Genomic DNA, 23,536 nt, shown 5'->3' on the forward strand with positions numbered 1-23,536 from the left:
TTATAAATAATAGAAATACAAAAATGGTTTGAAAAAATGGAACATTGTTAAAAATATGCTTTTTTGTGTTTGTTACTGTTTTTTTCTACTGAATGTTATGTTTTTAGTAGATTTTTCCTTATAGTAGTATTCATAAATAATGCAACAAAATAATAATATGCCTTCCATACAAAATGGATATATATCAAAGTTGATATATATCATAAATATCCGATATTTTGATATTTATTACAAATTTTCGAACCCTGGTTGCGAGGGTTTCAAGGTTAAAGAAACTTTGCCACCGATTGAAACACAAAAATTTTCACCACACCAACACGAACAAAATACGGATTATAAAACATCAAACTAAATCAAATCCATCAATTTATCCAATATTTATGATTCAAAATCATCATTTATACTTATAAATTCTACCAGTCAGCTTAAGATATCAAGTAAAATTTGAGTGAAATTACTTTGGCGTTCTAGGGGTTAAGTCTATCGTGATCATTGAAACAATAAACATACAGACGGATCTATAGACCTACCTATAGTCATCTGCTGCCGTCTCCGCCGCGAATCAGCTAAAGCTGACCACACTGTACCGACCGAAGATCGGACACCGTTCGGGAGTCAAAGAAGTGGCTGTAACAGACAGACAAAATATATCAATACACCAAAGACACATGTAACTGCGTATAGACAGATAAAGTCTAATAAAAAAACGTACCTCAAAACCATACAGAAAAAGGTGCGGTGACCTAGATGGCGATACACCCTCGGGGGACGCTCGGCTAGATGGCGCTAATATTAATATTTGACATTTTAACACATATCAAGCTAAGAATATCAAGTATCAAGTAAGAATGTCCTGCGGTACATATTTTATTCATGATGTCTATTTAACTTAGCATTGTTAGCCATTCCACATGCAGACATCGCATATGAACCTTAAAAAAAACTCGCGACGTAAAATAACAATAGAAAATGCGAACGTGCGTTCCGTGAGAACGCGCGCCACCCTTGATTAGGCCGCGAACTCGCGGCCGCCGGTATGTAAGTAAGTAATTTATTTATTGTAAGCTGTGTACATTAAGGTGCTCAATATAAAAAAAAAAAGTATCAACATGTTCTTTACGAGCGTACAATATAGAATCTTAAAGAATAAATAAAAACTATATACATTGTAACGTCTTAGAATCTAATAGATACATTTCAGTATCTGCTTCCATCACTTCGAAAAATTCTTTGAGACTATAATAGTATTTTATACAATCGTGATATAATACAAAGCTTTTCAGTCGAGTACCATGTTTAGGCCACGAAGCTTGCTGAGTGGCCTAATAGTACGGTACGAGAGTGAAAAGCTTAATTATATCACTATTGTATACAATACTTTTTCTACGAGTCATCATCTTCATCATCAATGGACGGAAATATCATCATTCATGCAAGTTAAAATTAATGTTAATAGCGTCGTTCACCGTTGTATCAACATCGAATTACCTAGCAACCAATTGTTTGTAATAACCGTCTCTGATTGGCCGATAACGCGACAGATAAAAAAAATGTGTTAAGTATAGAAATTGTATGAAGTTCTATTTTTGAAATTATTACAGTTAACTAAAGTCAACTATAATGAGCTTATTATAATTGAGTCGGAACTGCCATAGAGTATCCAACACTGAAAAGTTAGCACTTATAGTTTAGTCTGTGGTGGCCTAATTGACAGATTACAGTCGACAAGTAGAAAAAAAAACATTATCCGTAAGAAACTTTTTCAACTTAAATTTAAATTTCTTACCATCTAATATTTTAATATAATTAGGCAAGACGTTAAATACTCTAATAGAAGTAAAGTAGGCGCTTTTGTAGAACAAAGTATTGTTAGCCTTTGAACACACTAAATTATACTTGTACTTTTATCTTAGATTGTCCCTTAGATTGTGATGTACTTGTAGCACGGCGATAGAATCGCGGAGTGAGACGCTCCTAATAAAGCTGAAGAAACAGTGTTCAGTAGATGAAGACACTTACTGATGAGAGTGACGGACGGAGAGTGCGCAGGCTCCGCGCACGCGTCCTGCGGGGACTCCCAGAGCGCCGCGCCGGAGCGCAGCTCCAGCACGTGAGCGGAGCGCCGGTGGAACACCAGGCACACGTGCCCGGATTCGCTGAAAGATAAAATATAAACATTTGAAATATAAGTAACAACAACAAATTTGAAATTCGCTGTATTATTAATATCTGTATTAAACCAATAGTTCGCCGCTCGATTCGCGTAAATGTCACGCACGTAGACAAGCTAGTATATAAACCGAAGCATCTACCAACTTTTCATTACTCAACAGTGATCAATAGTATTATCAAAAATAATCGAATATTATAGAGTTACTGTCAAAGTAAAATGTGTAATCAATCACTGTGCATAGACTGCCATCTCCGGACACAGGTTTAAAACTTTTCAACCTCAGTTTTGACAATTTGGACCATATTGATAGCTTGATATGTGTTAAAATGTCAAATATTAATATTAGCGCTATCTTGCCGAGTGTTGCCTAAAGGTGTAACGCCATCTAGGCCACCGTACCTTTGGCACGTTTTTGGCTGGTTCTGAGGCACGTTTTTTCTTAGACTTTATACATATGTTTTTGGTATTATTGATCTCTGTTGAGACACACAACACAACCTCTAACGCCGCACATGATATGGCGACCCTGCCAAGATACATAATAAATAATAAATAAAATAAAATCATATCATACATTTCGCGCTTTAGTTTAGTGTCAAGATTTATAGCGATAAGATTAGCTTAACAGTTTTTATTTCACTCACCATCCTTTAGTGACGTGTGCGACCAGCTTTATATGTTTCTTCTCCTTCTGTTCTAAGATGGAGTGACACACCAATCTCTTCTCCTCCAACTGTCCGTCCGCGTTCGCTATCTGAAAAAAAATATCAGATTTTAGTGTTATGTAAGTTTTATGTACATAATCTCCGTAAATTAGTATAGAATTATCAACTTATCAAATATTATTATTTATATATCAAATATTTCTGGTGAATCCTGCAATTTTTGAAGAGGCACCAATAGGACTTATTTTAATTTGTTTGCAGTCAGTTAACGCATTGTTTCTTTTCCAAAAAAGAACTGAAATACAATACCTATATTTTTGCGTTATTTGTTCCTTGTTTTTGTACTTAATTTAGATTAACCCAACAAGAGTCATGATAAGAGATAAATATATCTGGGAAGCCGAGCTTTGCGAGCAAAATATACAAAGTTAAAGAGAGAGTTTCCAAAATTGCAGTTTCAGCAAAGTCATACAGTTTACAAGATTGCTCTTTTAAATATAAGATAGCAACGACGGATTACCTTTAGCGTAGCATTCTTGGTGGTGAAATGGTACTGATGGGTGTGATCCAAACTGTACCATTTGTGGTGGTCCACTATCCAACTGGGGAAGTGGCATCGATTGTGCTCGTCATCGCCTGCAAAATAATATCGTCGGTTATAATGGCAAAGTTATTTTAACAAAAAATAAAACTAATGAAACTTTGGTGGCCTAGTGGCTAACCGCTTGAGAATTTCAATCCGGAGTTCGCGGGTTTGAACCCCGACTGAGTTTTTCGGAACTTATGTGCGAAGTTTTCGGCGAAGGAAAACATCTTAAGGGCAGCGGACTGATTCCCAATAAAGTCTTGTTACCCTTCGGGTTGGGAGGTCAGATGGCAGTCGCTTTCGTAAAACTAGTGCCTACGCCAAATCTTGGGATTACTTGTCAAAGCGGGCCCCAGGCTGCCATGAGCCGTGGCAAATTCCGGCATAACGCACGGAGGATAATAATAAAGATAACTGTTCGTTCTATTCGTGTCAGTTATTTACTGTAACACAGGTGTAGATCGGTATTAAATAAAATCACTAACTGATTTGATCGAAGGCTTTTGACTGAGTTGATCACGAAAATTAAAGCAAAACGAAAGCATTAAATTTTATTATTCTATTAGTGTCTTTTACTAATTAAAATAATAAAAATCTAATTGCACCTTTCGTTTATAACAGCAAGTGATCGTCAATGGAAAAAAAATCGAAGTTTTCAAAATAATTGCATTTGGTGCGCCCCAAGGGTCAATTCTAGGTCCAAAGAGTTTTGATGTAAAAATGTAAAAAATACTATAATACAAATTTCAAGAAACATGTGGCTTCCCACATGGTCATTGTATTTCAAATAAGAACGTTTTGTATCTCAAATTCGAGTTTCCACCTAATTGAAGAAGAAGGTTTTAGGGTTGGAGAACTACAAATGTCAACCTTTTAGTTTAGAAATCATGCATAATTTCTACTCACTGTTAGTCAGCCTCATGGTCCGACTGCCGTCAGTCGGCGAGGACAGTCCATTGCAAGTCGCGTCACCGGACTGTGCTATGTAGTACGTCATAGTTTTGTCACTATGCTGTCCTTTGTAGATGAAGCATCTGTGGACAAGAGAATCATTGAAACTCGGCATTTTAACCATAATAGGCAATTCACCGTTTTCAACCGGTATTTTAGTGACAGTGAGACTCAAAAATCGGCCCCAAGACGCGAAAACGACGGGGTGTTGTAAGTTTGATGGGTCTGTCTGTCTGTTTGTTTGTTGTGTGTGTGTGTGTGTCTGTATGTGGCATCGTAGCTCCCGAACGGATGAATCGATTAAGATTTAGTTTTTTTTTTGTTTGGCATCTGAATTAGTCGGGAGTGGTCTTAGCCATGTTTCATGAAACGCGGTCCACTATGTCGGGGATTTTTTTTTTCAAATTTTAATTTTATGGTTAGGTCAGGTATATACGGTGTAGTGATAGTGATAATGATATTTATTCCTACTTGTGTGTTCGACACTTTTGTGCATGTGCTTTTGTTTTGTACAATAAAGAGTTTAGTGGGACGACAAAGCCTTCTTCAACTTTCTCTCATTTCCAATGTCCTTTCTTGTAATCTGTTTTATTGTTCTTTAACCCTTAAATGCATGGTGATGTATATATGCATCATATATTTGATGGTCTGTGGCTCAATACGTAGCTATCCAAAATCACATTTATAGCTTAATTATTATTCAGTATTTATTATTATTTAATAAATAATTAAATAAATTAAATAATATTATCATTTACTATTTATTATTTAAGGATAAAAATGAAATGGCGGAAAAGTGTGAAAAAACAGGATGATGGCGATTTTTAGTGTGATTTAGGCAGATTTTTTCGGAGTTAGTAATTAGTTTATGTTTAAACATTTTATCATGGGGGTTTCACAAATAGTGTACCTTTCTAATAGTAGTCAAACTTTACAAATAAAACTTGCCAATAATTATATATTTATATAAATAAGTTTTGGCCTGTTTAACTTCTAACACTGATTTAGTATTAAAATCGGTATTAAATATTTTTTTTATCTTTTTTCCCAGAGTCAGAAAACCATTGTCTATCACATATATTAATATCTCGTTAAAAGAAAAATTCATGCATTTAAGGGTTAAGACTCATCATCATTATCATCATCATCATCATCGACTTTAACCACCATTAAAACTTTATTACATTTTATAATATATTTTAATTTCAATACCTGTAAGTATCTTCATCGGACGCCAGAGCGTTCCGTCGCTGCACTTGCGATATCTTGCCCACCAGGTATCTCGTGGAGCCCTCCTTCCACGTCGCTAGACATACTAGCTCCTCCACTGTAACAGAAATTACCATCATCGTCAACATTGGCATTATTAGCAGCATCAATTTTATCATGACCAATATCATCTGCCAAAGACACCTATGCTTTATAATTATTACATCAGAACTTATTATATCTCAGATATTAAAATGATGAATGAATGAGTTAATTCGTTTCTGTGGCAATGAAGAAATTTCAATTTCAATTTAAATTTCAGTGGCCTGGACATTCGGGCACGCCATATACTTACCGGAGCAGCAGTCTCGAGTCGTCTGTACGCGACTACGCTAGCGATGGCGGGTTTGTGCAGTCGCCGGCGCTGTTGAGAGAGTATTGTTTAGGAGTCTCTTACCATTGCTCTCAGTGGCCTGGACATCCGGGCACGCCATATACCGCAGTAATTCTCGAGTCGTCTGTACACGACTCGTTTCGCGATGGCGGATTGGTGAAGTGTCGCCGGCGCTGTTGAGATATAGTTTAGGAGTCTCTTACCATTGCTCTCAGTGGCCTGGACATCCGGACACGCCATGTACCGGAGCAGCAGTCTCGAGTCGTCTGTACACGACTCGGCTCGCGATGGCGGATTCGTGCAGTCACCGGCGCCTCTGTTGAGATAATAATAGTTTAGGTTAGCATGACATACAGTACCGGTCAAAAGTTTGAGCTCACCCTTTCATTACGGTACAAATCTGTACTTTTGTGCGATTATTATCTTCGGTTTGGTAGTCGAAATATGTTTTCAACTTATATATTATTTTGGAGATAAAATGTGCGTGTGTTTAGTAAGACATCCCACTTTGACGCTTACCATAAAGAGAGATTTGCTTGTATCATTATATTACTAAACTGACAAAGCGTCTTTATATCAATCGACAAAGTGGGACGTTTCTACTAAACACACTCACAAATAATTAGCGTGGCGTATAAATAACATGCCGAGGGTTGAGGGTATTAAGACAAGGTCAGGCTGAATGATCAAGGTTTAGTAATATTTTAAGGGTTTTAATGCGTAAGAGAAGAAAGTAAACTCCGAGTCAACGACACAACTGATTTATTTAGGGCGTACCCTCGAAATATTAATTATATAACTACCCCACATTTTATACATATACAACACCTCCCCCTGTTACAAAAAAAAAAAAATATTATATATATTTTTATTTATGATAACCACAGTGGCAGTAGTCTCACATAAAAGTGTTACAATACCTATGTTAAAGATTATTCAAAGTTATGTTATTTAACAACGTTATAAACCTATAATAATATGACACTAATCTTTACAGCTAAATAACAATGTAAAGTTATAGTATGTACTGTATGTAGGTAGTTTATTGTTACCTGTTTACATTTTTTTTTCAGAGAAATTTAACAGTCGGCGCTCTAAATAGTCTAAATTAACTGTAGGTACTAAAGTAGAATATAATATTAGGTATTACTTATCTATTAAGTAGCATAAATTAAACTACACGTTATAACAATTCACCACTGTCCTTAAAACTAGTTAAACTCTGGTGTTAGATAATAACGCGCTTTGTGTTTTATGACATTAGGTCTCAACTTAAGTAATCGAGAAAAAAAAAATATTAGTGGGAACTATGGTAACTTATATATAACTTGTTATCAACACTTAGCTCACTTAGTTACCTAATTTTGCTAAAGGAATGCCCGTTACCCATATAAGTAGTTATCACTATATAGACGCCTACAAAAGAAATATTATGTATTAGGTATATTTAAAAAAAGTTAAGAAATTCGGTGTCTAACCCCCCACGATTTTTATTTGCCTACCGATTCTGAAATATATTTATACTTTATATTTGCCTTTGGCTGTATTTACGCAACTACGCATAGGTCGTTTTTTTACGGTGTTACCTTCAGACATAGATGGATTAGTGGATATCGGCTCGACCGTGGGGTTAATCATTTCTCCTGTCTGGCGCTTCTCTGACGCGCTTACCGGAGGCTCCTCTAGCGGGTCCTGGTACTCATCAGATTCCACGCTGACCTCAGCGTCCGTAGGACTGGACTTATCTTTTGAAGTCGATGATAACGTGATGTCCTCGTCTGACTTTGGTTCGAATGTTGACAGCGAATAACGATTTTTGGCCGATTGAATCGGCAACAGCTGATCGATGTGTCGTTTCCACTCGTGTCCGTCGGAGAGACGTACTCTATAAGTGAGCGGATCTTGACGCTCTGTGACGACTGCCTCGGCCCACTTACCAGACTGCCGGCGGTAGTCGCGTGCCAGCACCGCGTCCCCGGGCTGCACGTGCCGCTCGGCGCCCGGCCGATGCTGGCCAGCCCGCTCCTGCGCCAGATTTACTAGCTCGTCTCGTTCGAACGAGGGCAGGATTACATCCAGTCGTCCACGCAGCCGTCTGCCGATCAAGGCTTCTGCCGGGGTCACACCCGTTGTGCAATGCTGTGTGTTGCGGTACTGAAATAAAAACCTGCACATAGCTACCTCAATATCTGCCCCTTCGTGTAACGCTTTTTTCATCGCCCGCTTGGCGGCCTTGACGGCGTTTTCAGCGGCACCGTTTCCTGCAGCTCGGTAAGGGCTCGTTATTGTGTGTGTGATGAAATTCTTTTTTAAATATTCGGCAAACTCTGCCGAGGCGAACGGCGGCCCGCCATCACTTACAACTTGACTAGGAAGGCCAAATCGAGCGAACTGCTTTCTTAACTTGAGTATAGTCGCTGCGGCATTGGTACTAGCCATTTTTTGGACTTCCACCCATTTGCTATGGGCATCGACTGTCACCAAGTAATGTTTACCTTGAAACTCGGCGAAGTCGATGTGTAGCCGCTGCCATGGCCGCGCCGGAAAGCTCCAGGGTGCAGCGTGGCGCGCGGCGGCGCGTCGCGCTGCTGGCGGCACGCACCACAAGCGCGGCACAGCGCCTCGATCTCGGCGTCCAATTGCGGCCAATATACGTACCCGCGTGCTAAATTTTTCATTTTTACCACGCCCAGGTGACCTTCATGCAACTCCATTAACACCTGTTGCCTTAATCCATCCGGTATGACCACCCGATGGTTGTATAAAATGCAACCCCTCTCTAATGTTAAATGGTCCTTCCTATGAAAATAAGGTTTCTCCTGCTCAGCTGTTACGCTTGCCGGCCAACCATTTCTGATATAATGGCATATATTATTTAAAACTGCGTCAGATTGCGTCCGTGACGCCACATCTCTCGCGCTGATAGGAAACGAATCCTCAACATAATTAATGTATGATATTGCATCTACAGCCTTATCCTTATTTCGCCGACAGGGCAGCGGTAACCTTGAAAGCGCATCTGCGTTACTATTATCATTGGACTTAACGAATTCAATCGCAAAATCGTAAGCTGCCAGCCTTGTCGCGTATCTCTGTAACCTACTAGCGGCCGTTTGAGGTAAACCTTGTTTTGAGCCAAATATGAACGTCAAAGGTTTGTGGTCCGTTTTTATAATGAAATGACGGCCATATAGGTACTGATGGTGTTTAATAACACCCGCGATTATTGCCAACGCCTCTTTATCTAATTGACTGTACGCGCGCTCGGCCGCGGTCAGCGTGCGAGACGCGAAACATATGGGCCTCTCCGAACCGTCCGGGAAGCGGTGGGACAGTACGCTGCCGAGGCCGTAGGAGCTACTGTCCACGGCTAAAACTAACGGCAGCTCGGGGTCATAATGCACTAGCACGCCTCTGCCAGCCACAACATTTTTAACGTGTAAAAATGCTTTATTGCAATCTGTCGACCAAACCCAAGACACATCCTTACGTAGCAACCGGTGTAACGGATAAAGCGTTGAGCTAAGATTAGGTATAAACTTAGCGTAATAATTAATTAGCCCTAAGAATGATCGTAACTGCGTAATATCGTTCGGCGCAGGCGCCTCGACAATGGCTTTAATCTTCTCCGGGTCGGGGTGTAAGCCATGTTTATCTATAATAAACCCAACGTAAACAATGCTATCTTGCAAAAAAGAACATTTGTCTAATTTAATTCTGAGACCTACGTCGCGTAACCTCTCAAACAGCGCCGTCAGGTTGGCAATATGCTCGTCCCTGTCGCGCCCGGTGACCGCGATGTCGTCGAGGAACACTGCGACCCCCCGCAGCCCCCTCAGCGTCTCCTCCATAAACTTCTGAAACTTTTCAGGAATACAACTCAAACCGAACGGAGTACGTCTATATACGAAAGTACCTATATGGGTAGTAATGGCAGTGAACGGTTGGGATTCCTCATCCAACAATAACTGTTGATACGCATTTGTAAGGTCAATCTTACTATATTGCTCGCCCCCACTCAAAGCGGCGAATAACTCCTCAATTCGTGGCAGCGGGTACGGGTCTTGTACTAACTTCGGATTAACGGTCACTTTATAGTCTCCACAAATACGAATTTCGCCCGATTTTTTAATTAGGTACTGGTACAATCGGTGTGCCAAAATCTGAATGCTCGACTTTATAAATCGTACCCTCGGCCACGAGTCGCTCGAGTTCCCGCTCCACCGGCTTACGCAACGCTAGGGGCAATGACCTCGCCTTAATAAACACTGGATCAGTATTTGATAATTTAAGTGAAATTTTTTTTGTAGTACAAGTACCTAACCCTGGTGTGAATACGGTCGGAAACCTTTGCCGCAAATCATCCACTAAATTTATTTCCGATACATGCATAATTAAATCGTAAATTTCAACTATACTTATCTGTAAAAGTCTTAACCACGAACGGCCAAATATAGGGGGTCCCCCATTTTGAATTACCCAAAGCTTCAGGTTTTCCGACACATGTTCACCCAAAACACCTTTTACAATAATGTACCCAACAGGCTTTATTGGGGTTTTATTATAAGAATGAAAACACAAATCACTAACCTGCAATGGTTCGTTTTTAAAATACTGTTCATAAAAATCAGTATTAATAGCAGCAATCTTACTACCTGTATCCAGTTCAAAGGTCAACTTCACTCCATTCACCAACATCGGAACTAAATACGGCTTGTCACCTTTTCCACTGACTCTAAGGTTATAAAAATCGCACTCCGACTCATCTTCGCTGTCTAAATAATGATGTCCACCTCCCGGCGCCTTCCCGCTCGAGGTTCGAGGACCCGTTTTGCACATCGTCTTGAGATGGCCCTTCTGGCCACAACTGTCGCATGAGTAGTTTCTAAAACGACACCCGTCCGCCCGGTGCGGTCGACCGCACCGCCAGCATGCGCGGCCAGGTACCGCGGCGCGCCTGCCGCTACCGCCGCCGCCGCCGCCGCCGCCGCCGCCGCCGCCGCCGCCGCGCGCGCGCGCGCGCCTCGCGCCTCCACGCGGTGCACTGCCTCGGCGGCGCCGTGCCCCGCGGTGGCCGCGCTAGCCCCGCCGCCCGAGCCGCTCGCTTGCGCGTGCCGCTCCGCCGCCTCGAGCGCCAACGCCAACTCCACCGCTCGTTTGTACGTCAACGTCGCCTCTGCGAATAAGCGGGACCTCATGTCCTCGTCCGATAACCCGGATACGAATTGATCCCTAAGGTTTTCTTCTAGACCGCTGCCGAAGTTACAAGTGCTGGCTAGATGTTTTAGGGCCTGCAAGTAATCTCCGACTGGCTCGCCCGCCTTTTGTCTTCGCTGACGAAATACGTGTCGCTCCGCGATTTCGGAGCGCTTTGGTTCGAGATGGTCGCCGACTATTTTCACTAACTCGGTAAAAGTTTTCGTTTCAGGGTCATCCGGCGCACACAAATCGCACATTAAACTATATGTAGCCTCCCCAACTAAAGTCACTAGAGTGGCCACTTGTAATTCAGTTTTAATCTCGTTTAAGGTCATGAATTGCTTGACACGCCTAATGTACGCCAACCACTTTTTACTCGCCAAGTCAAACGGTTCAATTTTGCCGATCGGCATATTTACTAATCACTGCACACGTTTTAAACACTATTTTACGCAAAATAATCCTTTGTTCTCGTCGCCAGTAATATTTTAAGGGTTTTAATGCGTAAGAGAAGAAAGTAAACTCCGAGTCAACGACACAACTGATTTATTTAGGGCGTACCCTCGAAATATTAATTATATAACTACCCCACATTTTATACATATACAACAGTTAGGTTAGGTTAGGGGAGTCGGTAATGAGCGATGGGGGTTTAATGTTGAGAGGTGAAGTACATGTTGAGGCGTCAAGGTTTTTTGTTGAGGGCTCGATGGTTTGTCGACATGTCTGAGAGAACTATTCGTTGGCGTTGGATTTTCGATAGAATGTAAAGCAGCGTCACCTGTGATTGTGTGAGTTGTATCACAGTGAGTCAGGGCCAGGGTTGAGGGGTCAGTATTGAATGGGGGTTGGGAGTTGAGGGTATTGTTGTATTGTTGAGGGCTCGACGGTTTTGAAATTTCTTGTTGAGGTGTCGGGGTTTCATGTTGAGGAGTTAGAGTTTTCTGTTGAGATATCAGGGTTTGCTGTTGAGATATTAGGGTTTTGTTGAGGAGTCAGGGGTAAGAAGTTGAGGTGCCGGGGTATTGTTGAGGAGTGAGGAGTTAATAAATTACCTGTTATATGTGAACGTGAACGGCGCAGGTCTGAACGGGCAGGGCTGCGGTACCGGCGCAGGGTCCTTCCTGAACATGGAGTATAACGCGGCGTCGCCTGTGATCGTGTCGCACAACGACGACAGAGTCTCCTTTGGCGAGCAGTATGCTGAAAAATAAAAAAAAGTAAATTAAAACAAAAACTAATTTCAATGGTCAATGGTTGTTGTACAAATAACTTGCAATAATATGGGTCTGCTGAAATGCCCCAAAAATATGAGAAACGCTGTAATGACTTTAAAAATGTAATTGTGCGATATATTTTTTCAGACTTTGATAATGTGTCATTTGACATTGACAGTTCGGTGTTGTACCGTATCGTATCGTATAAGCAAGGACCATATAATACGGGCCTGACAAAACCCATACAAAAAAGCGTACCCCAGAAATGTTTGGGCCCTATAGGCTTAAAACTAGATGGCGCTGTTCGCAGCCTGGAAATGGCCAAAATCATATTTGCCACAAATATTTTTGCGTGTTTTTATTTTTTATAAGAACAAATGACATATTTCTTAATTTTAAAATCATAATATCACGTCAATACACATTAAAAAAAAATTATACATCGTCATCACTCATCAGTCTATGATTGTATTTAATAGGTGGCGCTAAAAATAATAACGGTATAAGTATTCCAATTAGCTGATAGGTAGGATGTTTTTTTCTTGTCATTCCGTATAGAGAATAAATTACTTATGGTTAGAATATTTCATAAATAAAAAAGTTTAATGTAAGTTAACTTACTTTCTTTATACTGCAGCACATATCTGTGCTTTTCGTGTATCACCATACACCTGTAGCAGTCGTCACTCCTGCGAAATAAAAATAATCATAAATTAGTATTCTTGACCAATTCTATGAAGGAAATCTAATCGTGACTTAGTGTGCCCGGCTGATTCACTGTAACCCTTGCATTCATCTTATTGGTTGGTTGAGTGGTAGAATGTCTTTAGGCATTAAGTCCGCCATTTCTACTTTATTTCTTATATTGTGCAATAAAGTCTAAAAAATAAAATAAATATTATATATAACAGGAATAATTATATAATAATTAGTGAACTGGTGAAATATCAACTAACTACTAAACTACGTTTAAGGTCTCAAAGAACTCTGTCTTAAACCACACCTCGGACACTAGCGATCAAATATATGAAAGAGGCGCGTTCCTAGCACACAATCTAAGCTCGTGTAGGTGAACGCGTACCATGCTTGTATGAGTGAGATATGAGAGGTCGACTGGTCGCGTTCTCGACAGGCAATAACTGTAAGGTAAGCGAGAGCGGATGGGCGGCACTTTCAGCGGGGAGCGGGAGTGGCCATACTGTACGATAGTACTTTATTATACTGTGCTTAAACTTTATGTTCGTCTGGTTAATCGAACTAGACTCGGTACTCCGGAATACAACCACTTACTCGTAGATATTACTGTTTTACTTAAAAATATTCGTGATTCACTGTACGCTACTGATCCACTTGTGTACTCACCTGTCATATAAAAGGAACTTGTCATAGCTCTCAGTCTCAGAGCACTCTCCTTTCGACTGTATGTGTGTCTGGTTGATCGAGACTAGTCCCGGTACTCCAGACTGGAACCACGCGCCCGTCCAGGACTCTGGGAATGTGCAGCCTCCGCCTGGAATTAAAAACAAACTGGTTAATACGTATTTAAGCACAACACGTTATACGTGTCTTACTCGTACGCAACAGTAAGCCCATTTATAATAATAATAAAAAAAAAAAATTAACCCCTGACGCAAAAACGAAGGGGTGTTACAAGTTTGACGTTTCTGTTTGTCTGTCCGTCTGTCTGTCTGTCTGTCTGTCTGTCTGTCTGTGTGTGTCTCTGTCTGTGGCATCGTAGCTCCCGAACGGATAAACCGATTTAGATTTAGTTTTCTTTTTCTGAAAGCTGTGTTAGTCGGAAGTGTTCTTAGCCATGCCATGCCATGCCATGTTTCATGAAAATCGGTAAACTATGTGGCAGTCGGGTTTTATTTTTTTTTTCAAAATGTTAATTTTCACAATTTGCCTTAAAATAGCATAAAAAATAAGACACAAAAGATCAATAAAAAGCCACCGCTGCAGTAAGGGTTGGCTTCGGCTCATGGACGCTATATTTGGAGGTACTACCCATCGATTTAAACTTGTAGTTTAGATCGATGGTACTACCCATCCCAAAAAATAATCAATTTTCAGACCACAGGCCGTTGCGCTAAGGTACCGCTTAGGGCAGTAAATAAAAAAGCCTCAAATCACATGTTTTTTTACCTCGGCGACGCCTCGGGCGACAAAATACATGTGGCATTTCTACGACGCGAAACGAAAAGAAAACGCCGCGAAAGGTAGTCTGGCTCTGTCGTGCCAATACGCAAGAGCGATAGAGATAGATATCTACGAGCGTTTCGTTTCGTGAGCGTTTCGTGAGGGTTTGTGCCATTCGGCTACCCTGGGATGCAATCCGAACAATTTTGCAGTTGGTTATTTTACAAAATAGGTAATAACAATAAAATGTAAAAAAAATTGTCTCAACCGTCGTCGTATACAAATCATACCTTGATTCATCATACCTTTTAGGTATTTTTTAAATCTGTACCTAATACCAAGGCACTTATAAAACACCTTTAATTCATATCAGGAACCGGATTTCCTACAAACACCTGGTCTCACGCATGTTTTCACCATTGTGTCGCCATTTTGTTTTTAAAACAAAAGCCTTTGTTAGGTCACCTAGGGTTCTGTACAGACCTAGAGTGTTTTTGAATCTATTGTATTTTGCTTTGAGTTAGCCGACCTTTTACTAATAAAGAAATAACGACTGATTTCTATTTGCATAGCATTTTTTTTGTTTACACATCACCTGTTTTTAGGGTTCCGTAGTCAACTAGGAACCCTTATAGTTTCGCCATGTCTGTCTGTCCGTCCGTCCGTCCGTCCGTCCGTCCGTCCGCGGATAATCTCAGTAACCGTAAGCACTAGAAAACTGAAATTTGGTACCAATATGTATATCAATCACGCCAACAAAGTGCAAAAATAAAAAATGGAAAAAAATGTTTTATTAGGGTACCCCCCCTACATGTAAAGTGGGGGCTGATATTTTTTTTCATTCCAACCCCAACGTGTGATATATTGTTGGATAGGTATTTAAAAATGAATAAGGGTTTACTAAGATCGTTCTTTGATAATATTAATATTTTCGGAAATAATCGCTCCTAAAGGAAAAAAAAGTGCGTCCCCCCCTCTAACTTTTGAACCATATGTTTAAAAAATATGAAAAAAAACCGGCCAAGTGCGAGTCGGACTCGCGCACCGAGGGTTCCGTAATATGCAGCTTAAATTGCTGTTTCTTTTGATTGCGTTGACATAGAAGTTTGATTTTGTTACAGCTTAAAGGTATTATAGACCTGAGTATTTGGTATGAATTTCAATTTAATACCTCTACGCGTTTATGAGGAAATGGGTAGTAAGGTTAAAATTATTAAAAAAATATATTATGTGATGTAACTAAAAATTTATGGTTTTCGTAATTTTTCCTTTATCTATGCTATAAGACGTTGCTTCGTACCAAATTTCAAGATTCTGAGTTCACGGGAAGCACCCTGTAGGTTTTGATTCCCTTGCAAGTGTCGAAAATTTGCGGCATAAACGGCTGTATCTTTTGATTGCGTTGGCTTAGAAGTTTGATTTTTTCACAGCTTCAAGGGACAGTAGACCTGAGTAATTGATATAAATTTCAGCTTCATACCTCCACGCGTTCCTGAGAAAAAGGGTCTTGACAGACGGACGGACGGACGGACAGACGGACAACAAAGTGATCCTATAAGGGTTCCGTTTTTTCCTTTTGAGGTACGGAACCCTAAAAATCACAAAAGTAGTACTTTATAAAGACTTTCTAGGAAAATTATTTTGAACTTGATAGGTTCAGTAGTTTTTGAGAAAAATACGGAAAACTACGGAACCCTACACTGAGCGTGGCCCGACACGCTCTTGGCCGGTTTTTTTAGAAAAGGTTTTTTTAAGGGAGGCGGGATTAAAGTAGTACAGTAAGTACTTCTGTCAGTGTGTAATATATTTTTTCCGCGGCTTCGCTCGCATTAGAAAGAGACAAAATGTAGCCTATGTCACTCTCCATCCCTTCAACTATCTCCACTTAAAAAATCACGTCGATTCGTCGCTCCGTTTTATCGTGAAAGACGGACAAACAAACAGACACACACGCTTTCCCATTTATAATATTAAGTATGGATAATTATGTCTTACTCATATATTGTGAATATGTCCTTATTTTGTTGCATAATATCTATGTATATGTCATACATTTAACATAATAATTAATTCTTAAGATGATATTTTGAATTTATAAATTAATCAATCGAATACAATTTTTATTTTTTTACGCCCTCGCTTCAAATAATGTTATTTTTACCCGACGCAAAAACGACGGGGTGTTATAAGTTTGACCTGTCTATCTGTCTGTGTGTCTGTCTGTGGCATCCTAGCTCCCGAATGGCTGAACCGATTTAGATTTAGTTTTTTTTGTTTGAAAGCTGAATTAGTCGCGAGTGTCTTAGCCATGTTTCATGAAAATCGGTCTACTATGTCGCGGTCGGGGGTTTTTCAAAATTTTAATTTTGTGGTTAGGTTATGCTCTCTTGTAACACAATCTGCTATTTAAGTTGCAATGTTCCGCAAATTGTACTTTGCCAGTATTGCCACTCATGCCCTTAAAAACAAAGAACCCCAAAGGAATCCACAAACTTATTGATATTTCGTCGCCGTCGCCATCACTTCAATAACAAAAGACAGGATCTAATTTGTCTGTCCGTCACCACAAATTGTTTTGCTGCAGCTCTGAAACTAATTGGTCTGAATTTTAATCATTCAATCTAACTGTAGGGAGGGGGGAATATCGATTTTGGTACAACGGGAGTAGGATTGCTACATGTACCAAAATTGGTACGATGTAAAGTGAAGGTACCGTTGATTTTATTGTAATCATACAACCTGCCCGGTATGGACGGGAAAAAAGTTAAATTTTATCTGCAAATTCTGCAATACATTAAGACAAGGGGGCATATTTGCCAGGCATTTTGCGAAACAGCCAAGCCACATACTTTGCTTAGGTGTAGAGTTTGTGAAGGAGTTCGAAACTTGCTTTACATGACATCTGATTGATCAGAACTTTTCGACAATGCGCCTTATGCTCTCGTCTTGACAACTTTTGAAGTGAAAATGTTTTAGGTCTATTTATTTCTTTAGTTATTTTGTAAACTTGAGTATGTGTTATATACAATAAATATACAGGTACTACTAATAAAATAACAAGTACCTACATAATCCCAAAAAAATATTCGTTCGGGCGTAGCTATGATTAATTTGTATAAAAATGTTTTCCATAATAACAATATTATCGACGCAGGATAGTGAAGATTGACGGAGGATCGATAGTTTATTAACCCCCGACGCAAACACGACGGGGTGTTATAAGTTTGACGTGTCTGCCGGTTTGTCTGTCTATCTGTGTATGTGTCTGCCTGTGGCATCGTAGCTCCCGAACGGATGAACCGATTTAGATTTTTTTTTTGTTTGAAAGCTGAGTTAGTCTTGTTTCCTGCCAGGGAGCCACGTTTCATGAAAATCGGTCCACTATGTCGCGGTCGGGGGTTTTTTCAAAATTTTAATTTTGTGGTTAGGTTATCGTGAGTCTTCCGTGGTACCAAAACCGTTGTACCGTTTTGTAGTAATACCACAACACTAATCATTTCAACATCACCTACAACGCTCGACGGCTACAAGTGAAAATTAATAATTAATGATATTAATTGTGTTCTCCAGAAATATTTGAGCTGATAATTTATAATAACGTAACCGTCGTACAATCCCGGATATTATTAGTGGTTACATTAATTAATGCATCCGTCAAGGGATTGAAAATGTGGTTAAAAATTAAAATATAGGTACATTTATTTATAATTAAATTAAATTAAATATCATTTATTTCAGAAATAAATTTCCATATTGTATTAGTAACATACTGCTATTCTTAACCTATGTTAGTGTCTAACTAAATTCTATATTTTATACCTATTATCTAACTTGACACATTATTGTGAGCATGTAGGCTACTCCAGTGCTGCCAGAAAGCCCCATCTACCCTGTCAGCCACCGTAGCTAGGAGACTATAATATAGAATGTGTTTAAAATAAAATAGTTCACTTCATGAACCAAATTACAGAATCAGTACCTACATGTAGGTGCACATATAAACTTTTCAACACACTAGTGCGTAACGTAGATATTATTGAACCGATTTTAGGCTCATCATCCTAGATATTAAACACGCGTGCTTTTTCATTATATTATATAGAACTCGCTTTTTGCCGCGGCTTTGCTCTCGTTAGAAAGAGACAAAAAGTAACCTATGTCACTCTCCATCCCTTCAACTATCTCCACCTAAAAAAATCACGTCGATTCGTTCCTCCGTTGTGCCGTGAAAGACGGACAAACAAACAGACACACACACTTTCCCATTTATAATATTAGTATGGATTTCAATTGGTTGATTCTTCGTCTGGCTATGTCATGAGGTTATGTTACTAACTATTTTCGTAATAACTAACGCAATTTATAAATCGGATCGGATTATTGCATATGTTGCAACACTTTGAAGTCAATAAAAATCTCGAAAAATTGTAAGTGATTTGACAGTGAGAGCAAGCTATGGTGGCGCCACCTAGCGTAAAACGTCAGTGTCCTCACGTAGTTATCGAATTATTTTCACACACAATGCTCAAGAAAATTATTAAAAAAACTAAAAGAATCCCTCAACACGGATTCCACTGCAACGCCCTCGTTTCGGCAAACTAAGTTAAACTATTCGTCTCTTTCTCTCCCAGGATGTGGGTAAAGTGCGAGAGGGACGGAAGAGTGCGGCGGCAAATGAGCGAAGTTCATTAGGCATTCATAAAATGAAACTCAATCATATTATTTCTCGACGCGTTTAGAGTGGATGGTGTTATGCGGTAGTCAGCATTGACATTCGTGCATTATATTAAACTTTTTAAAATATTGATCTTCAACCATAATGTACAGACGGTCAAGCAAAATACTGTCAATAAAAATAGGCGGCAAATTCAAAAAACGTAGAGGGGTGTTTTTCAAAATACTTAGATCTCGAATATCGAATTTCACCAGATCTGGACGTGTTTGGGCTCATTCTTCTTAGAATCACAAGCTGATTCGATCCTGACGATGAAAAAATGTGTCCTCTTTTTTTCCTTTACGTCACGATTTTAGTATGAACTTACTACAAGAGTGACGTATTGGAAACTCGAATTTTGTAAGATTCGAAGTCTGTAAAAACCGCGAACAGTCGACCTGTCATATTTCACTCATACAAGCAATAATACGCGCCTATTTCATATATTTGATCGCCAGTGTCCGAGGTGCGGCTTTAGCGCGCCCAGAATCACAAAGTCAGAACACGTATACTTATAAAATTAATTCAACCTGGTTCCTTCCAGCATAAAGCCACCCCCGCCCGCCCGGAACGCGATTAAGCAAAGCTTTGACGAGTGCCGGCAATTCGATTACGCGAAATAATAAAATAACACTCGCATGAGAATGTTACATGAGTACCATATGGAATCTTGCTTTATGTGTAACTCAGGCATATCGTTATATTCGGCAAATTGTAAACTTTATAGGTATATTAGGTACCTATCGTGAACAATTTATACCATTGTCTCGTACTTCAGGCACACTGATCCCACCAGAAGCCCGCTTGGCGATGAACTATAACTGGCTCTCGCTATCATCGTGTCTCTTTTTAACCCCCGACGCAAAAATGGAGGGGTGTTATAAGTTTGACGTGTCTGTCTGTCTGTCTGTTTGTCTGTCTGTCTGTGTGTGTGTCTGTCTGTGGCATAGTAGCTCCCGAACGGATGAACGATTTAGATTTAGTTTTTTTTGTCTGAAAGCTGAGTTAGTCGGGAGTTTTCTTATATTTACACGGTAATGTAGGTGAGTGACATTATGACTATTGTGTGACATTATGACATAGTTTTAAAATGACAACGGAACTCAGTATATATAAGAAGGTTAGCGAGCTTTCTTCGGCCTCTTAACAAATGTGAGTGTGTTTAGTAAATCTACTTTGTCGGTTACCATTAAGGCGAAATTTACTTGTATCTTTATATGAATAAGCTGACAGAGCGGCTTCATAGCAATCGACAAAGTGGGACGTTTTCCCGTGCACACTCGCAAATTGTTTTCCATCCTATTACTCTATCCGAAAACACTTAAGCCTGTTTACCAATTAACGATTGTTTACAGCACTATTCCAAGATGGCCGACTTGTTTACCGACTTACCGGTATTAAAATAAGTAATTATCGGAAATACGGAGTAAAAATAGAAGGGAGTAATGTGTTTTGAAGTTTTACAGGATAATAAACACAATACATAACCTTTTTTTTTTTTTTTTTTTACGTCATTTACGCATTCCGTCTAGCCGGGGAACTAGAACGGATATGTCGGGCTCGAGGCCAAGGGTCCAAATACCGACTAAACTTTCCACGGTATGCCCGTCTCGCAGCAATGGTGACGATGAACACGGGATCGCAGAGCATTCTACCGCGAACACGCCTGCTGCCGACAGCCGAAACTGTCCCCTCGTTGGACCCGAAGGCCCTGGAGCCGCAGCTCCCCCTCTCGAAGGCAGTGTGCAGGGCGACACCACACACTGGACCCTCTTGACAACCTCCACGCCGGGAGGAGACGGAAATAAAATTTTGAAAAACTCCCGACATAATCGACCGATTTTCATGAAACATGACTATTGGCTAGTAACACTCCCGACTAACTCAGCTTTCAAACAATAAAAAAATCGGTTCATCCGTTCGGGAGCTACGATGCCACAGACAGACACACACAAGACAGACAGACACGTCAAACTTATAACACTCCGTCGTTTTTGCGTCGGGGGTTGAAAATCCTTTGTCATAGTGGACCGATGTCCATCAAACATGGATGTCTAAGAACACTGCTTCAAACAAAAAAAAAATAATTACAAATGTCGGAACACGCAACCTAACGTCTTGACAAAAGAGAATTAGAATAAATTTTCAAGAAGAATACTGTCTGCCTTGTGTGAGACTTGAACTCACGGCGTCTGAATCAATACTCCATCGCTCTGCCAACTGAGCAACCAAGTCATCCCCGTTTGATTAACCCGACAATCCTAGGATAAAAACTTTATAAATATACACAAAATCCACGATAATTATGAAATTAAATCAGCCGCAGACGAAATACAATTCTGTACAAAATATAATTATATATTTTTATTGCCGTTCATTTTGTTAATAACACAGGATTCGTTAAAGTTTAATGGAACCGCCTGATTCGATATTCAATAAACTTCAATAACCTAACCATAAAAATCAAATTTTGAAAAACTTAACCACAAAATTAAAATTTAAAAAAAAACCCCGACTGCGACATAGTAGACCGATTTTCATGAAACATGGCTAAGAACACTCCCGACTAACTCAGCTTTCAGACAAAAAAAAACTCAATCTAAATCGGTTCATCCGTTCGGGACCTACGATGCCACAGACAGACACACACACAGACAGACAGACAGACAAATAGACAGACAGACAGACAGACAGACAGACAGACAGACAGACAGACAGATATACACACAGACAGACACGTCAAACTTATAACACCCCTTCGTTTTTGCGTCGGGGGTTTAAAACAGACTGAATCGAAATTGGTTCATCCGTTCGGGAGCTACGATGCCACAGACAGACACACACAGAGACAGACAGTCACGTCAAACTTATAACACCCCGTCGTTTTTACGTCGGGGATTAAAAGGGCACTATTCGTCTCTGAAGCGCTGTCAAATTTCAGGTTTGTATGTGTTTTTTTTAACCCCCGACGCAAAAGCGACGGGGTGAAATAAGTTTGACGTGTCTGTATGTCTGTGTGTCTGTCTGCGGCATCCTAGCTCCCGAACGGATGAACCGATTTAGATTACGTTTTTTTTTGTTTGAAAGCTGAGTTCGTTGGGAGTGTTCTTAGCCATGTTTCATGAAAACCGGTCCACTATGTCGGGAGTTTTTCAAAATTTTAATTTTGTGGTGAGGTTATTCTGTGCAGTAGTTATACTAGTTATATCTGTGATCGCCCAGAGCAAAATTTTCACGAATATTTAAAGTTCGAATCAGGCCAAAATTCATCTGAAATAAGCCCATAATTTCACCCTGTGTGCAGTAGTTTTCTGTTTATTCGGAAACCCGCCTCGGGCAGATTATTATTAATCGAATTATACGAAAATAGAATGCTTTCAGCGGTATTTTTGCCCACTAATGGCTAATTAGCATTATTTTCGCTCGGTTTATTTGACTTTATTTTTATAAGAAGATAAGTAGTTACCTACTTTAATCGACCAATATAAAAATGTGAGATATAGTCAACCAATTGGACAGTGTTATGGAATAAGCGATCAAGCGACAGTTAGTTGAAATCGAGAAAATGAGCTAGAAAGATTTGAAATTTGAATCAGTTGTTGTAAGTTCATTTATAAAGCAAAAAAGTTAATTTTGACATTGAACCTATAAAAGTATTCATAATTTAAATAAATAAAATCAATAACCCCATACCTATTCAAGTTTCGAAGTTATTAACGTTTTTCCGCTTGATTCTTTATTGAACTAATACTGCGATGAGGTTAATTTATTTCGCCGTAGCGTACTATGAGACATATTTTGTCGCTTGATTCTTTAATGCAAATTGTTAGAGGTAAAGTGAATACTGGAATAAAATAAAATTCCATAAATTTGAGTAAATAGTTATATTGTAAATAAATCAACAACAATGTTTTCCTCTACAATGATTAGGACTAATCCGTCTAACAATTTAGTTTTGTTCTGCAATCAACTTTTTTTAATAAATGTCAAAAAATCAGCATATAATATATGGCAAAATTGGCATTGTAACTAATAATAATTCATTAGTACTAGCCAGGATTACACACATAAGATATTATGATATAACAAAACCTCTTGATACTTAGTTCTCATTAAGCGAAATATCCTGCAATTTCAAATATGTAACAACGAATTAAACGACACCATCAGGGCGGTTAAATCGATATTGCGTTTATAAATCATCAAAACTTTAAACCAAAACGAATTAATAACATCTTTATGGCGTTTAACTCGATTTTGCGATTTAGAATATACGCTTATTATAATTT

The 23,536-nt window shown here is 39.5% G+C and overlaps 1 protein-coding gene across 1 annotated transcript in view; it reads right to left on the bottom strand.

Moving 5' to 3' along the window:
• Window positions 1-529: 529 nt before the first annotated feature.
• The window catches only part of LOC125240366, a 318,608-nt gene continuing 295,601 nt past the window's right edge, over window positions 530-23,536 (bottom strand). The window contains exons 3-12 of the mRNA XM_048148272.1: window positions 13,757-13,904; window positions 13,016-13,083; window positions 12,233-12,380; window positions 6,182-6,294; window positions 5,588-5,702; window positions 4,331-4,458; window positions 3,359-3,474; window positions 2,818-2,927; window positions 2,020-2,156; window positions 530-627 (exon numbers count right to left, since the gene is read on the bottom strand). Coding sequence (XP_048004229.1) covers window positions 563-627; window positions 2,020-2,156; window positions 2,818-2,927; window positions 3,359-3,474; window positions 4,331-4,458; window positions 5,588-5,702; window positions 6,182-6,294; window positions 12,233-12,380; window positions 13,016-13,083; window positions 13,757-13,904 — 1,148 coding nt within the window. The 3' untranslated portion in view covers window positions 530-562. The remainder of the gene's footprint in view (window positions 628-2,019; window positions 2,157-2,817; window positions 2,928-3,358; window positions 3,475-4,330; window positions 4,459-5,587; window positions 5,703-6,181; window positions 6,295-12,232; window positions 12,381-13,015; window positions 13,084-13,756; window positions 13,905-23,536) is intronic.

The sequence above is a fragment of the Leguminivora glycinivorella genome, chromosome 27 (assembly GCF_023078275.1).
Source record: "Leguminivora glycinivorella isolate SPB_JAAS2020 chromosome 27, LegGlyc_1.1, whole genome shotgun sequence".
NCBI classification, from domain to species: domain Eukaryota; kingdom Metazoa; phylum Arthropoda; class Insecta; order Lepidoptera; family Tortricidae; genus Leguminivora; species Leguminivora glycinivorella.